This window comes from Rhinichthys klamathensis, unplaced genomic scaffold (assembly GCF_029890125.1).
Source record: "Rhinichthys klamathensis goyatoka isolate OS25496 unplaced genomic scaffold, OSU_Roscu_1.1 h1tg000444l_1, whole genome shotgun sequence".
In the NCBI taxonomy this organism is placed as follows: Eukaryota; Metazoa; Chordata; class Actinopteri; order Cypriniformes; family Leuciscidae; genus Rhinichthys; species Rhinichthys klamathensis.
The window spans coordinates 268,161-284,955 of NW_026606939.1; the positions used below are offsets into that span (position 1 = coordinate 268,161).

At 36.0% G+C, this 16,795-nt stretch overlaps 1 protein-coding gene across 1 annotated transcript in view; it reads left to right on the plus strand.

The window, feature by feature from the left end:
• Window positions 1-1,130: 1,130 nt before the first annotated feature.
• Window positions 1,131-16,795, plus strand: part of il17rd (interleukin 17 receptor D) — a 53,323-nt gene continuing 37,658 nt past the window's right edge. The window contains exon 1 of the mRNA XM_056236288.1: window positions 1,131-1,305. Coding sequence (XP_056092263.1) covers window positions 1,192-1,305 — 114 coding nt within the window. The 5' untranslated portion in view covers window positions 1,131-1,191. The remainder of the gene's footprint in view (window positions 1,306-16,795) is intronic.

Sequence of the window (16,795 nt, forward strand, 5' to 3'; positions counted from 1 at the left end):
GTATCATCTGAAACCAAGGTTTGATATGAGGGAAGAAAATATTTTTTCATGTGTTTGGTTTTGTCACAGAAGTTTGTGAAGTACAAACACACAGAAGTACAATTGTGTCATTTTGAGATTATTTCTAGATTCAAGAAAATGGTTTATTCTTCCACAAAATGTGTGTAAAATCGATCGAGAGTAACACATTCAACAAACAACCACTGGTGCAATAATAACCTATCCGGTGACCTCCTAACACAGATTATTCATATTTCACTAATGTGTCAATCATCCACTATGATTACACACTCATCTAACATACTTCAGATGTCTCACGTGTTTCAAGCGTGTCATAACAGGGTGTGAATGAATCTCTAACCCTAACCTGAAATTATAATACAATGAAATGTGACAGTGTTTCTATCACTGTAAAAACAAACATGGTTTCATTATGAAATATGAAATAATCTGTCTAAGGGTACAGGTACACATTGGTTATAATCAGACGATCACACAACTTGTACTATTTTTGCAGCATTCTGCACACATTATACTAATATAATATAAGCTGGATGATCTATTAAATATACAATTATAGATGCAACATGATAAGGTCATGTGGCAACATGTAGCATACTGGCGTTTGGAACATGTATGGTTGTATAAAATTATATTTAAATAATAATCATTTTGGATTATTAAGCACAGCGCAGGTAATCATGGGTTATTCCATAAATTCAGAGCATTTTGCATACATATACTGAAAGATGTGTATGTTAATATGTAATACCAGAAAACCAGTCACTGAATAATGCATGCAACATATGAATAAATAAATAAACTAAGATGACAGAGACTGGGATGAGATGATAATAAAAGTTATATATATCCAAAGTTCTATTGAGAGAAGTATTTAGTGTATACTATAAGCTAAATACAGTCAGTATAATACTGCATAAACAGTACGATTGGAATGGCAGTATGCTGTTGTACACACACACACACACACACACACACACACACACAGTGCGATTGGAATGGCAGTATGCTGTTGTACACACACACACACACTGACACACACACACACACACACAGAGAGAGAGAGAGAGAGAGAGCTCCACCTTGTGTGGTTCGTGAACCTCCTCCTCAATCCTCGGCAGATTTCGTTCCTGTTCATTCTCATCAGTGGAGCTTCATGGACGGGCAGGAATGGCTGGATCACGGAGACTTGTTCATTTGTTCACGGCTTTATGCGTGTTTCTGTGCTGCAGCGCTTCGGTGGACGGAGGAAAGAGAGGAAACTCGGAAAAATGCATCTACAAGGTAAAGAGAAAGAGACGCATTTCACTGAAATCTGTAAAACACGTCGCGTGCGATACTACTGTCAGAGACACGAGCTGAAAACACGAACAAGTAGAGTCATGTCATGTTACCTCAGAAGAACATTTAAAGCTCTTAATAATGAAGTTTGAGCTTAAAACAAGAGCATTCAACTACTATGATGAATTATTGATCAATAGTGTTTGTTTTTGTGTTGTGTGGAAGTGAAACTACACGTATCCGATAAGCTACTACTACCTTTATTTGTAAGGCAGATGTTGTGTGTTTGTTGAGGTGTAGCTACTCTTTAAAATAAGGGTCTAAAGACATAGGTAAACATCATTTTTACTTTCTCCAGTCTTTGCTTTGGAACTGGGTTTTAGCTGGTCTAAGTTGGTCATTATCTGTTTGACATGTTACTGTAAACCAGTCTGACACTAAGAAGCTGATTTGTTGCTGGTCTGAGATGGTCTACAAACTAAAACCAAAACTACCAGCTAAAACTGATTTTTTTTTTCAACATGGATGTCTGTTTATTCTAGTTCTCCAGAAAACCATTAATCAGAGAACCTGAAGAAACTGTTATGCAACTTTACTTTTGTAACTTCTAAAGAAGCATACAGCCAATAAAAGCTAAAGGATCTTAATTTTTAAGAGTGCACCTGTATGACTCGTGCTGTGTTTTAAAGTTAACTTGTTCTTCACTCTGTGGAAGTCTTGAGCAAACAGTGTTCATCCGGCCAGGAGCATTGAGCTTTGGGAAATGGCCTTTTAGGAGGTCAGATGTGTGAATGAGTCTCTCGGGAAGGTCTATTGTTGCTGGAGTTGACCTGTTGATGCTTTTGTGAATGGAGTTGAATGGAGCTTGTAGACTGGAGATCACTATGGGAAGATAGAAATGAAAAGGCTTTACAGATTTTCATTTAAGCATTCAGTTGAATTTACTTCCTTTTATAGGCATTGTACAAGTCCAAAACATGTTCTGAACAACATAATACTGCCTTATGTAACACAGGAAGCCATAATGTGCACTTTAATGGTTTAATATTTTGGATTTTATAGACATTAACCCAGCTGCTTAATTAATGAAAATACAGTAAAATGCAACATCTACCAATGCAACTGTTTTGCATGAGCAGTTGTTTAGTTATTTGCCTATAGATGACTTATATGAATACGTTTCCAATGAGGTGTTTTAAAGCACTATTTTGAGAATTTGAAATGTTATCTTGCTGATTATGTTAAGGGAGATGTTTTTATTTTAGACAAGTTGTTAATGTGCAGTGACAAATAATTTCCATTTTTAAAGACCAGCTGAGATATGACTTTTTTTTTTCCTTTTTAAAATGAGTATCAAGTAAGAAAGTTGTCAAAAGATGATTAAAAAAAATGAATATGGCTGTAATACGAGACTCCCCACACGTCCATGTTGTGTTGGTAGTGTTTGTCTTTGGCCTTTCTTCCTGTTGTTGGGCCGTGTCTGGGTAGTTTGCTGATGACAGACGGGCTATTGACGGACAGATTGCCCTCAATCTCATTGTCTTATAGGGGCAGCGCTGCTTTGAACTCATTTCCCATAGGAAGTGTGTGCTCTATTAAAATTCTTTGGCATTTCCTTTTAGGAAGCACAGATCACCTCCCTCCACTGCTACATCAAAGCCGTCCTGTTGAGAGAAACACTTCAGGTGTAAATGAGTTGTGTGTTCTTGTGGGCCGTTATGACGCCTGGGCTGATACATGGTTGAACTTCTAACTTTTTATATGCGACAGACTTCATTAATACACGCTCACAGTAAATGAACAATTGTGAAAATGTCCATTGTTGTATGCAAAAGTATTTTTGTACATAAAGAAGTTGTACTTTTGCTTGCTTTCTGTGTTTTAATGCTCTTTTTGGCTCTTTAACACTATTTTGCTCTATTGCTCATATGGTTTAGTTTGCTGAGATCTCTAAGTTGTAAACTTTGGTGTGTAATCTGTCCCTGCTGTGTTTGTGCTATAGATGTGAATTATGTCTATATAAACAGCTTTACAGCAATGTTTATAATATCTGAAAGGGTTAGTTCACCCAAAAATTAAAATTGTATCATTATTTATAAGTGGTGGACAGTAACAAAATGTTTTTTTTACTTTTTTACTGTACTTAAGTGCATTTTTCAAGAATCTATACTCTATCAGAGTATTTCTACTTTTGGAAACTTATAAAGCATACTTGTTACTACACATGATTCACGAACGAGCTGATTCCTTCCAATGAACCTGATGAATTGGTTACCAAATCATACTGAGCGATTCCTTTGTGAATCGTATTGATCTGATTTCAGCTGTTCTCAAGTCAAGAATACACTGATTCAATGATTTGATCAAAATGAGCCAAGAACCAGGATATCTATAGTATTTTTGTTTTTGGGTGAGTGAACTAACCCTTTTATTTCTTCATGCTTTAATGCTCGTTCACACTGATAACTATAGCCATAATAATTATTAGCGTCTACACCAGCGGTTAATTATAACACGCTGCAGTTTTGTCGTCTGCCCCTTTAAATGGTCAAGCTCTTTAGAGCAGGATGGATTCTAATTGGCTGTCAATGTTTTATATATATATATTTTAACTATATATTTAACGTTATCGTCCTTAGTGTGAATTGGCAATTAAAGTCAAATTTTAGCAGAGTAGAGCTGGACGATAATACAGTTTACATTTTGCCACGATATTTACAATCACACAGCTGAGGTTTTCTATATATTCCTTTATATGAGTATACTGTATATGCAGGTAAAGTAGGATGTATATATCTGACTTTTAATATGCCCTGTTTGGAGAGGCCAGCTATTATTTTTCAATGCAATCAGACATAAAGTTGGCAAAAAAAACTTGACATGGGTCATTAAACAATAACCTAGAAATGTATGTTTTGCATGCAAGCACCACTCACATTTTCATAAATCATAAGTTTATTTAAGATGCAAAAAATTAGTTTGTGATTGCATGTTGTCTCTGTAGAGAGTTTTAAACTTTCTGTCTTTGCATTGATTCGTGTTTTTTGACCGCCTGGCTGCCACCCAGATCAGTTTAAGACTCAGGAAAAACAAAGGAAGATATTTCAATTGGCCTCTGAGCTTCGCCGGGCTCCAGCCGAGGGGCCAGGAGGCTCAATTGGATCTCCAATGGGGGCCTGTTGGACTCGGATTAAAGTGGTTGTTCTCTCCGGAAGTCCCAGGCCTCTCGGCTCAATAGCATCCATGCCTTCAGCTTTCCAATGAGCTCTGTGAGAAATCCCGCTGCCAGAGAGTCGTCTAAGTCGAGAGAAATGAGCCTAACTTTCCTCTCCTTCTCAGTGGCTGACCTCAAGCCCTGTCTCTCTGTTAAAGAAATAACGGGATACATTAGGGGACAGATATTACTGCAAAAGTCCCGTCCCCGTCCATCTGGCGAAGCTCTCTGAATGTGCTGAGAGTGATGTTAGCCAAACCTCACAGGCTTCAGCAAGCATCTTGAAACTGTTTCCAGCGAGGTTTCTGGGGGTGCGACGCGGCAGGCGATTAGCGTCGGGGGAGTCTGTGCTTTTCATGTACAAACCTCAAATGTGCGTTCAAGGGAATCGCCATGATTAATATTCAACTTGCAACTACGTATAGTTCACTGTTCATTCGGCACTCAAGTAAATGTTTTGCAGAGAGCGTATTTATTTGTTCCCCATATAACTTTAAATCAGTAGTTCACTAAAATCATTAGTCTTTATTTACTCGCCATAATGTGGTTCTAAACCAGTTTGAATAATATTATGAATATGGTTGACTCTTTGACAAATTGCATTTCCTTGTAAGTCTATTTGCTAAATGCATACAGGTGAAACTCGAAAAATTATCATGCAAAAGTTCATTTATTTCAGTGATTCAACTTAAAAGGTGAAACTAATATATTATATAGACTCATTACATGCAAAGTGAGATATTTCAAGCCTTTATTTGTTATAATTTTGATGATTATGGCTAATGAAAACCCCAAATTCAAAATTAGAATATTGTGAAAAGGTTTTCATAAGCTGTAATCCATAATCATCAAAACTATAGCAAATAAAGGCTTGAAATATCTCACTTTGCATGTGATGAGTCTATATAATAATATATTAGTTTCACCTTTTAAGTTGAATTACTGAAATAAGGGAACTTTTGCACGATATTCAAATTTTTCGAGTTTCACCTGTAAATGTAAATGACTGACTTTCTGCTGTGAAAAACAAAATGAGCTTTTAGCCAAAATCCAAGCAAATGAATGTCTATAGTCAGTAAATATAGTCCATATGACTTGTGCGCCATATTTCAAGTGCATTGATTCATACGATGCTTTGTATGAGCAACGGACCCCAAAAAAGTCGATACTGTTTCCATCCTGTAGCTCTAAAAGCTCATTTGCAGTTGCATATTTCAAAGTTACTGCATCACGATTTGATCATGTGAAAACCAATGACACGATGCCTCAAAAGACAACATTTATCACAAGCTTGAGTGAGATTTGAGAGCTCTGGCTGATGAGAAGATTATCTGTATGAACCTCACGCAAAGCTGTTATATCACTTCTTCAGAAAACATGGAATATACATTTATGTTGCTTATTTTATTTGGATTTCAGAAGTATATATCCACTTCTATTGTGTGGAAAAGAACATCCTTTTAATAATAATACAGGGTTGGAGTAATTTATGAACTAGCCTATTTCTTTAACCCTTAGAATCTCTTTGGGGTCATTTTGACCCCACTGGACTTTTTCTTTGATTTTTTAAAAATGTTCCCTTCAGCTCAGGGCCATGAAACTCTGTGACTTTTCCTACATAATCTATCTAAACATGCACAAAAAAACTGGGTTCGATTCGGTTGTTCTAAAGGTGTGTAAATTTTTTTTTACCATTTAAGGTCTTTGGGGTCAAAATGACCCCAATTGAAAATGAATGGGAAAATGAAAAAAATGACTTTTTTTATTTTGTTTGTCAAAAAAAAAAAAAGTAAATCCATTATAAATCTGAAATGTTCTACATATAAACCAAGGTCTGGTCCTAGAGCATAAATAGAAAGTAGAACAAACTTTCTATCTCATACACACACACAGACACACACACACAAACACACACATGTCATGACTGCAACAGAGAGCATTTTTACAGATATTGGCAAATAAAATAAACAAAACTAGCATAAATCTTAAAAAAAAATACATTTAAATCAAGGCCTGGTCCTAGAGCATAAACACAAAGTGGAACGAGCTTTCTATCTCACACACACACACACAAACACACACATGTATGCATATGTATGTATCCTGTTCATTACAGTTTATTGGTGCTGTTGTTTTGTATTATATTGGTTTATTTACTTGGTTTATTTAATTTATTTTGTTCTAAAATCTCTTGTTCTAAAAAAATAAATAATTGTTGATAAATAATTTTCTGAAATAAATAGTGTGTGATTACAGTCATGTCATAGTGCTGACTTGTAATGTTTATGCAAATGTATGTATAATAATTTGCAAAAACAAATAATTCAAAATATATCAGACAACAACAACAAACTCTAACTTTGACATATATATTTTGTGAATTGCATAAACTATTTTTATCATATATATCAAGTATATCAAACCGTTTAGACCGGTTTAGACAAATGAGTGAAAATGAATGAGTCTCTATGGACCTCTATTGGACAGATGTGGTCATTGCACTTTAATTCCTTAACTATAAGAAAAACAGTTTTTCGACTAACCACCAGATGGTAGTATTTTATCCCTAACACATAGAGCAATGTCCAAAAACTATTTAGATTTAATTATCATCATCATTAAAGTGATTTTTTCTTTAAAAAATCATTTTTCATGTGCTTATTTATGGCCTAGTTTTGTAATTGTGCAGTAAATATGTAAAAAACCTAAACATTTCCAAAAAAACACAGCATTATTGTATAGTTGAGGAGTGAATAAAAAAAATGATATATAGTTTTCCATATAAAAAATGTATATTTCCGTATGCAATCACTCTTTAAAAGTTTGGGGTCAATATGACCCCAAAGACATTTTGTGTTGTCTTTTATTAAGAGTGATTAAGGTTAATCGAAAGAAAGTCAAACTAATCTTGTCAAACTAAGCAATAATCAGTGAAGATTTTAAGACACGTGATTTAAAACGTGCTTATATGGAAATAATAAATTTCTTTTTATGCTCCAGTGTTTTCAAATCTTCTTAACAGCATCAGCTATAACTGTCTTCGTTCGTTCTTAGTCTTGCAGGTGCTTCATGCACATGTTATTTTTACCCTCAAACGGAAGCAGTCGGATGAGAAATGTTTATAAACCAGAAGGACTCTCATTGGTGGTCTTGACAACTGATCTATATCTGGCGTTTAGTTACGGCTCAGAAAAATGAGCAAGGATTGGCCTGAAATCACCCAGCTATACTCGATCAAATAAAACAAAAGCATAATGTCTTTGTTTTACTTTATATAAGCAGAATCCCGGCCAAGACCTTTCTTTATTACCGTGGTCCGGGGATCTAATAAGTGCGTGAGTGCATATATGGGCCGCCTTTTTCCATTTCTGTGTGTGTTTTTCAAAAGAGCCCTCACACTTTGGGTCCTTGTTCTCGTAACATCTGTTTGAGGATGAATGATGGGGAAGGGGGTGTGTTTGAGAGAGAATGAAAAGGGGGGTGAGATCTGAGTTATTTCTGTGCCATCTTAAGGGTGCATTGAAAACCATCCAAGCAGCTCGTCACCTTGGAGGCTGTGTCTTGTGTTGCGCTGGGAAAATCCCTGGTTGGCTAGCTCTGAATCGGCCCGGTTCGCTGAACCGCTTTGAATTCTGGGATGGAGGTCTTTGAGTAGCGACACTTCTTTTGACCGGACGAGTGCTCCTGCCGCTCGGTCTGAATGGCAGGATGTCGCTGGTAAACTGAGGTATGTTAAAAGTGAATTAAGAGTTGGGACAGTCTGTTCAGCTCGGTTGGGGGCCTGTGATTGGTCAGTGATTTTTCTGCTCTCAGTCTAAAGTTGGTCAGACATGCATGTGTTTTCAGAATTAGTAGTGAAGGGTTTGACTAACTTCTTATATCTGAATAATTTTATGGTAAATATTATATAGTTACTTTAAAAAAAAAAATATATATATATATTAATCAATTATATTAAATAAAATAATTAAAATATATATATGGCTTGTTATAAATATTTCAATTTTCAATTAGGCTATTTCAATTATAAAATGTTATTTTATAATAATAATTAATATAATTAATAAAATTAATATAATAATATATAATATGTATATATATAAATAATTTGTTATGTAAGATTATATAATGATATATGTATAATTTTATTTATTATTTAATTGTTTCATTATTTTAATTTTTTATGTTATTAATGATATACTGATATACAGATTAATAATTATTAAATTATTTTGGTCAAACTTTAGATCTCTAGATTAGCAATTCTCACTAATAACTAGTATTTTTGCCTCAATAAGCTCTTAATTACTGCTTATGAATAGTTGGTAAGGTAGTTGTTAAGTTTTAAAATTTAGGATTAAGGGATGTAGAATATTGTCATGCAGAAAAAGGCATTAATGTGTGCTTTATAAGTACTAATAAGCAACTAGTTAATAGGGAGAATTAGACCCTAAACTTAAGTGTTACCATTGTTTTATTTATACATACATAATCATGATTTTTTTAAATCCACTTAAATACTTTAAAAATGTGTGTGTGCATATGTATAATTGTTTACTTATTTATTTAATATATATATATAAAATCTTTTTATATACTATGAAAGGTTTGTGTTTTTATATATAGGCTACTGTGAATATACTGTGGTAAACACTACCATTTCTGCCATTGAGTATGTGGTCTTACCGCCCACTTCTATTCATAATAACCATGAAACAAATAAAATGCTGAAATAACCCATGCAAAATATAATTATTTGTAATATGGCTATAAAATGTCTCCTAAGCTTAATACAGAACAAATTTGACCATTTACGTATGCTATTGGAGCTTGCACTTTAACCTCGTACAGTTGTGGATCCTGAGGGCAGTAACTCAAGTGCGTTTGCATTGCAGAGAGACTCGATCTGCGGTCAAACCCAGTTCCTCCTCCTCCTCCTCCTCCTCCTCCCTGCCGCCCCACACACTGAAGTCATTACAATCAATTAACCGCTCTTTGCTCCGGCCTAATCAAGGATCTGGTCCAGAGAAACTTCCTGCCTGTAGGTTTCAGGCAGTGATTTGAGATTATACAGTGTCTGTCCTTTACAGGCTGAAGCATGTGATGAACTCTGAGCTCTGGGGTGGAAGCATCTTTAAGTCCCCTGTTTTAAAACCACAGTTTATGTGTGTTATCACTGATCTTTTTTAAGCTATAATGAAGTCCAGAGTGTCCTGAAGTGGTTAAAGTTACAGTAAATCTCTACAGTTCAAAGTCAAAAGTCAAAAATGAACCTATTTACTTAATACACAATCTAGGCCATCATACACTTTAAAAAAATAAAGGCGTTGTTTTCACGGTGATGAGATAGAACCATTTTAGGTTTCCCCAAGGAATTTTCAGCGAACAGTTCTTTAAAGCAACACTAAGTAAGATTTTTTTACCTTAAAATAATGTTTCCAAAATGGTTTCAGTGGTTCATTAAGTCGTAACAGGGTGAAAGGCACTTCTGGATTCGCTTTGCGGTCCTATATCTGCTATAACCACGCTATGTAAGATTGCCAGATCGGGTCGCGTTTTTGTAGTTCTAATGAGACATAAGAAAACTACAAATTTGACTTGCTTTACGTCAAGCGTTACAATAGTCATTATTTTGTTTTTCTTCGTTTCTGATGTCGCAATACATCATACTTTCATGAAATCATGCAACATACTCTACCTTGTCTGCGGACATCGTTCATTCCTAAGCCGGTGCTCGATAAACAGCGACCGTGCGTGCGACGGTAGGCTAAATTATTCACGACAGCGGTAATGGACAATTCCACTTCCAACCTGTAGGGCGACCGCAGAGGAAAAGTTACTTGGTGTAAAACTTTTTAATAATCTAAAGAACTTTTTACCACTAAAAAGAACCTTTTGTTCAATGGAAAGGTTCCATTAGGGGCTCTTGCACCATTTTCATAGTTCCTATAACTATTAGCGAAAGTACCCGCTTTTTGGCGTTTTCACACCGCAGGAACTGGGAACTATTTTAGTTATAGGAACGCCTTTTGGGGGACTAAAGGGGCTTTCGCACCGCAGGAACCTTTTCATATGGCTCTTTTCCACTGCTGGTACGGTTCAGCTCGGTTAGCTTTTCCACTGCAGTTAGTACCGCTTCAAAGTGGGTGGGATTATACAGTCTCACCGTTATAGTTTATCCGCTCCTTGACAACCAACGAGAGGAACGTCTGCACTTTGTCCACTGACCACGATTCAGCCATTTCTTTTTTGGAAGTTTTCTTTCTTTCTTTTTTCTTCAACCAACTATAGTTTTAAAACAGGTGCTACAGCGGTGGCTGTTACTGGCTGTTTAAATCTAGCGGGTTTGATGTCTCGCAAATACAATGACGCTGGTAGTGACGATTCTGTCTGACCAATCAGTGATCTGCAGTGTGTTCACGTCACATTTTAGTGTCGGTACGGTGCGCTTGGAACCTCGACAGAGTTGGTACCATTTAAAGCGAGCCGTACCGTACCATGCAGTGGAAAAGCGCCACAAGTGAGCCGTACCGAGCCGAGCCGTACCGTACCATGCAGTGGAAAAGCACCAATAGTTCCTAGAATGACATGCTTTGGGTTGGTTGGACATCAGCCTTCATGAATATCAGGTCATCGATGTTTTTATTGATTAACACCTTGCCAACTTTTCCACTGTGGAGGTACTGATACGCCTCTGTACTTTTGTAATTGCGCATTGTAGACCCATCCGCACCAAGGGACAACACAAAATAGTTAAATATGTCCTCGTACGTTATATGAGGCCACTTCTTCATGTCATCCTCCCACTCGTGAATAGTTTGAGGGTGTGGCACTGACCTGCCATTTCGATTGTTTAGCGATTTTTGGAAATGTTCCCACGACATAGTTCACCAATTTAGTTCAGCTAACGTTAGTTAGCCCAGGGAAGCGAGGAAACGGAAGTGCCGCACAAAAACTGGAAGTTTTGGACCTATATTTACGAAAATAAGGCGAATAGAGAGCCTAAGTCCCTCCCCGTCCGGTCGACCACCATGGGACCTTATTTCGGAAAAATATTGTATGGTAGTCAATGGCGAGAGGCAACAAATATTTTATTTCGTTTGAATTGTGCGCTGAATTACACATGATGTTTGTCAATTTAAAAGATACTTTTTAAAGTCAAGAAAGTCGCAGTTTGATGTAAAACGGTTGAGGTACAAGACTGTGAAAATACGTAATAACAAAGAACATAAAAGGCAGAATAGTTTCTGACATTTTAGCGTGTGTCTGCGTGAGGTAATCGGAGCTGCTAACACACACACTCTTGAAGCTCCGCCCACTGTGTCGGGAGCTGCAGCTCATTTGCATTTAAAGGGCCAGACACAAAACAGTGCGTTTTTGCTAACCCTTAAAAAAGTGACAACTTTAACATGCTATATAAAAATATCTGTGGGGTATTTTGAGCTAAAACTTCACACACACACTCTGGGGACATCAGAGATTTATTTTACATCTTGTGAAAAGGGCATTATACCACCCCTTTAACACGTAGGTGTTTTCCAAAACGCGAAAGAAGTAAAACTACTGCAACAGCGTGTGTAATTGAGCTCGTGCAGCTAAAAGCTCCTGCGTTCACTGTGTTTGGGGCTCTGTGCCTCAGGCTGAGAGGTTATTCAGCATGTGATCTCCTCTCTTGTGTCTCATCCGTCGTTCTTGGCACAGCCTCTGTGTTTTCCATTAGAGCCGCGAGATGATCTTCCCTTCTCTTCCTCTTCTTCATGGTCATGCAGTTCTGGAAGCCTCTGGGCAGCGGTGCATTCTTAACGCATGAAACCCAAAACTTCAAATCCCACAAGCCCTCTGTCCTCCCTGTGAAGACATTCATTGTTTGTTAATGTCATCCGGCAGGTCATTCTTCTCGGCCGTGTCTTTTCTCGGTGTGCGTTGTTGTATCGCTGCTTGTTCTCGCAGGGCAGACACACAATGTCTGTTTTATTAGCGCACACTGTTAATCCAGGCCTATAGAAGTGTAAAAGCACTTTTTTGAGGATGGGTTTCTCTCATGTTGGTCACGTCTGGGCTTGTTTCGGGTCGTTTCTGCCGGCTGTGTTTACATCCTTTTCAAGTAATGTGAATTTCAAACGATTATAAAAACAAGATGTGATGACAAAAGAGCAAGAATCCAAACAACAAAGATCTCGAAACTAAAGTGGATGTCTTGCTGACATGAAAATACGTGTTTATTCTTTTCTATAATAGGGAATCCCAAACGTGTTTGTCAGGCAAACCTCCAAACCTGTTATTTCAATAGCGTTCATGGTTCTCTGATGTTGGTTCATGATCACAATGATATGCATGTAATTTATATATAACATTGAATAATTTTTAGCATGTGTTTTATGTTGATTATTTTAAATTATTTGATTTAACCTAATATTTATATGATTTTTTTTAATTGTTTTAAAATGATTAAAATTTTACATTATGATTTTGTAAATATTTAGTGAGTGTTTTATTTTATTATTATTTTTAATTTATTTAAATTTGTATGATTTTATTTTTATTATTTTAAAATTATTTTAATTGTACATTATGGTTTTGTAAATATTTAGTGAGTGTTTTATTTTATTTGTTACTTTTTTATGATTTTATTTTTATGATTTCTATTTAAAAAAATATTTATGATTACATTTACATTTATGATTTTATAAATATTTAGTGAGTGTTTTATTTTAATTATTTTTATTTTACATTGATTTTATAAATATTTTGTAAGTGTTTTATAATTATTTATTTATTTTATTTGTATTTTTTTATGATTTAATGAACTATTAGCTTTTCGTCATGAACCCAGTTTGGGAAACCCTAATCTATACAGCAAAAATAAACTCAAAATTGACTTTTAGTTTATTTGGATACTTAAACTAACTTAAGAACATGATTTTTTTTTACCCAATAAAATGTAAAGGAAGAGTTAATTCATAAATGAATATTCTGTCATAAATAATTTACTTGTTGAAGATGTTTAGCAGGATGTTCACGCTGCTTTTTTAACATAAAAGCATACGATGAGCTCCAAAAACAAAAAATAAAAGACTTGTTTGCTATATCAAGCCATATAATATTTCTGTGCAAGAAACAGACCGATATTTGTCATATTATAAAACTTAAGACACATTCTCTCTGAAACTTAATCACAATATGTTGTTTCTCATTATCACGAAACGTTTTGTTCATTATGATTGTGAAATCCATTTATGTTTCATGTTTTAAGTTTGCTGTATCCCAGCGGATATGAATCCTGCAGATGTTCGGGACCTTTGCCACGTGTTGCACGGCGGTGCAGGTCAACTGTGCACAAGTTCACAAATCAGTTTATCATGGTTCAGAGGCCAGATCTGTCCAGGGAACTGTGTGGTTTTCGTGCATGTTTTGAGCACAGATCTCAGACATTTATCATGACTTCTTTCTTCAGATTTTGGGTGTTTTTTGAAAGAAAAGGCTGGTCCTGGATCAGTGGGTTGAGTTAAGCGTTACCTGGATGTTTTGCGACTGGAAAACCCATTAGGAAGTTCACTGTCTGTTAAACACATGAGCGTGATCTACATGTGCTCATCACACTTTACACACTCCCTCTGGAGAGCCTGACACATGAAATAAGTCACAAAGTCAAGTCAAGTCATCTTCATTTAGATAGCGCTTTTAACAATGGAGATTTTTTCAAAGCAGCTTTACAGAGATAAACATACAATTTACGGTAACAGAGATTGTTTTGGCTTTATAGCGATTTTTGAATAATGTTATTTCCAACTAAAGTTGGTTTTGATTGATTCACTTCCCGCAAAATTATCATTTGTTATTACATTAGGGGCCACTAAGACGATGGCGTTCTCTCTAAACAGACTTTAAACGCGAACCTGTGACCTGATGGCGTTCACATGCGCATTAAAAATTGATTCTATAGTTAAATTCGTTTGAATATGTGTGCGCAGGTTTGTAATTTCCCAACAAACCATGCCTAAACAAACTAACTTGTCTTGCCTATAAATTTGATACACAAACAGAACAGAACAACTTATTGAACCTTTTGCATATGTTTTTGTGTTGAGTATCATAATTGATACATCAGGCTTTTATGGCTCATATAGTGTAATATAGTGAGAAAATGGAGGGAAAAAACCTCAATATCATTCAGCAAAAATGATATTTATGATGAAATTCTGATGCTTGTAATGTAAATCAATGATCTTTATAAAAGTATAACAGACTACTAACTAACATAAAATGCATATATATATATATATATATCAGTTGTCATTCATATGTCCCAATAAGTAAGATGATATTTAAAAGTAAGCCTTAGTAAGATGATATTTAAATGCTTACTTTTATGTAGTTTTAAAACATATAATGCTATGCAATAATAACTGAGAGATGAACAAATAAATGATCCTCAGAAGCCTGAAGATCATATTTGAGACTTACATTTGATCATGATTTTTCATAATGATTCAGTCCAGTAGGTGTTTACATTGTGTGTATGTGAAGGGAAGTGCACCTCGACTGTGCTCTGTTTAAGTTCCTCAGAGGGAATGTAATGGCATATGGGAGCGTTTTTGGGAGCGAATGGGCTGGGAAGACAGGAAAGACATTAAGGGGAGCAGACTGAAGCCCTCCAGCTTCTGACCCGTCATCAGATGTTCCCTCTCTGACCTGCCCATCCGGTTCCTCTTTAGGCCGAGAGTTGAAAGTTTTAGGTACTTGATCACCAATTCACAGTGTTTCATGTAGTTGTGTTGAATGTATTTGCTATGTCTTTTGTTTTGACTGCAGCTCTGGAGATGATATGATGAAAACAGTCTGTACAAAGACAAAGAGTTACATGACCAGTGTGTCATTATATGGGTGAAACTCGAAAAATTAGAATATGGTGCAAAAGTTCATTTATTTCAGTAATTCAACTTAAAAGGTGAAACTAATATATTATATAGACTCATTACATGCAAAGTGAGATATTTCAAGCCTTTATTTGCTATAATTTTGATGATTATGTCTCACAGCTTATGAAAACTTTTCACAATATTCTAATTTTGACTTTCATAAGCTGTAAGCCATAATCATCAAAATTATAGCAAATAAAGGCTTGAAATATCTCACTTTGCATGTAATGAGTCTATATAATATATTAGTTTCACCTTTTAAGTTGAATTACTGAAATAAATGATTTTTTGCACGATATTCAAATTTTCCGAGTTTCACCTGTACGTTTACATTAATCCGGATACATTTGAAAACAGCATTTTCGTTTAAAAACGCTTTCTGTCCACACTAGTGTTTTCAGGCATTTCAGTGTTGATGAGAAACGTTTGGAAAACGCTAAATTCACCTTTACTGCACATGTGTAAATCCTCACAAAAGCTCACTGAGATGATGGAAAAATAAATAAAGTTATCGCGCAATACGTCTGACAGGATAAATTTATTTAGCAAAATATCTCCGCATTCACTGATGCATCCAGGTCGCACTCAGTCACCATTATATGTTTGGTTTAAAACGTGACCGCTCTCATGTTTCACCGCAGGACAGCAAATGTGAGTCATCTTAGCAGGACTGTGATATGAAGAGTGAGCAAAGTAACATATTTTACCAACAGTGTGAAAGTGAAAAGCACATAACAGGCACAATAGTGGTATAAACATGACTACCGGTATCTATGGGTTCAATATGCGTCACATGACTAATCTTGCATCATCGTTTTTAAAGGTGCAGTGTGTAGATTTTAGCGGCATCTAGCGGTTCGGTTGCGAGTTGCACTAATGGCTCCGCCCACTGCTCACCCCCCCTTTCGAAGAAGCTACGGTGGCTAAAACAGGACAAACATATCGTCGTCTGAGACAGCAGAGAATAGCCAGAGTAAGCCAAGTTTCTGTACCACAGTCCATTATAAACCAGATCATGGATAAAGTTTACAAAGCCATAGTCAGGTGAGGATCAAGGGTCTTAATATATAATATAATAATAGTAATCAGCTGATTGTCTCACGAACGTAACCAGCACATTTCTCCCCACATAGCAAACCCATAATACAGCGAGGGAGAAGAACCACATGAAACTATCCAACTACATATTTTTGCTAACAGGGTAGTAAAAGTTTAGCTGGCTAATATGAGCTGTTATGCTGTAGGGATGTGGCTGAGCTAAAGCGTAAAGCCTTGTTTATACTCGACGTGTCCGCATAAACGCAAAAGGTGCGCGCGGCAAAAATGACGTGATTGTAACAGCGCGCGCGCCTCCGCATCC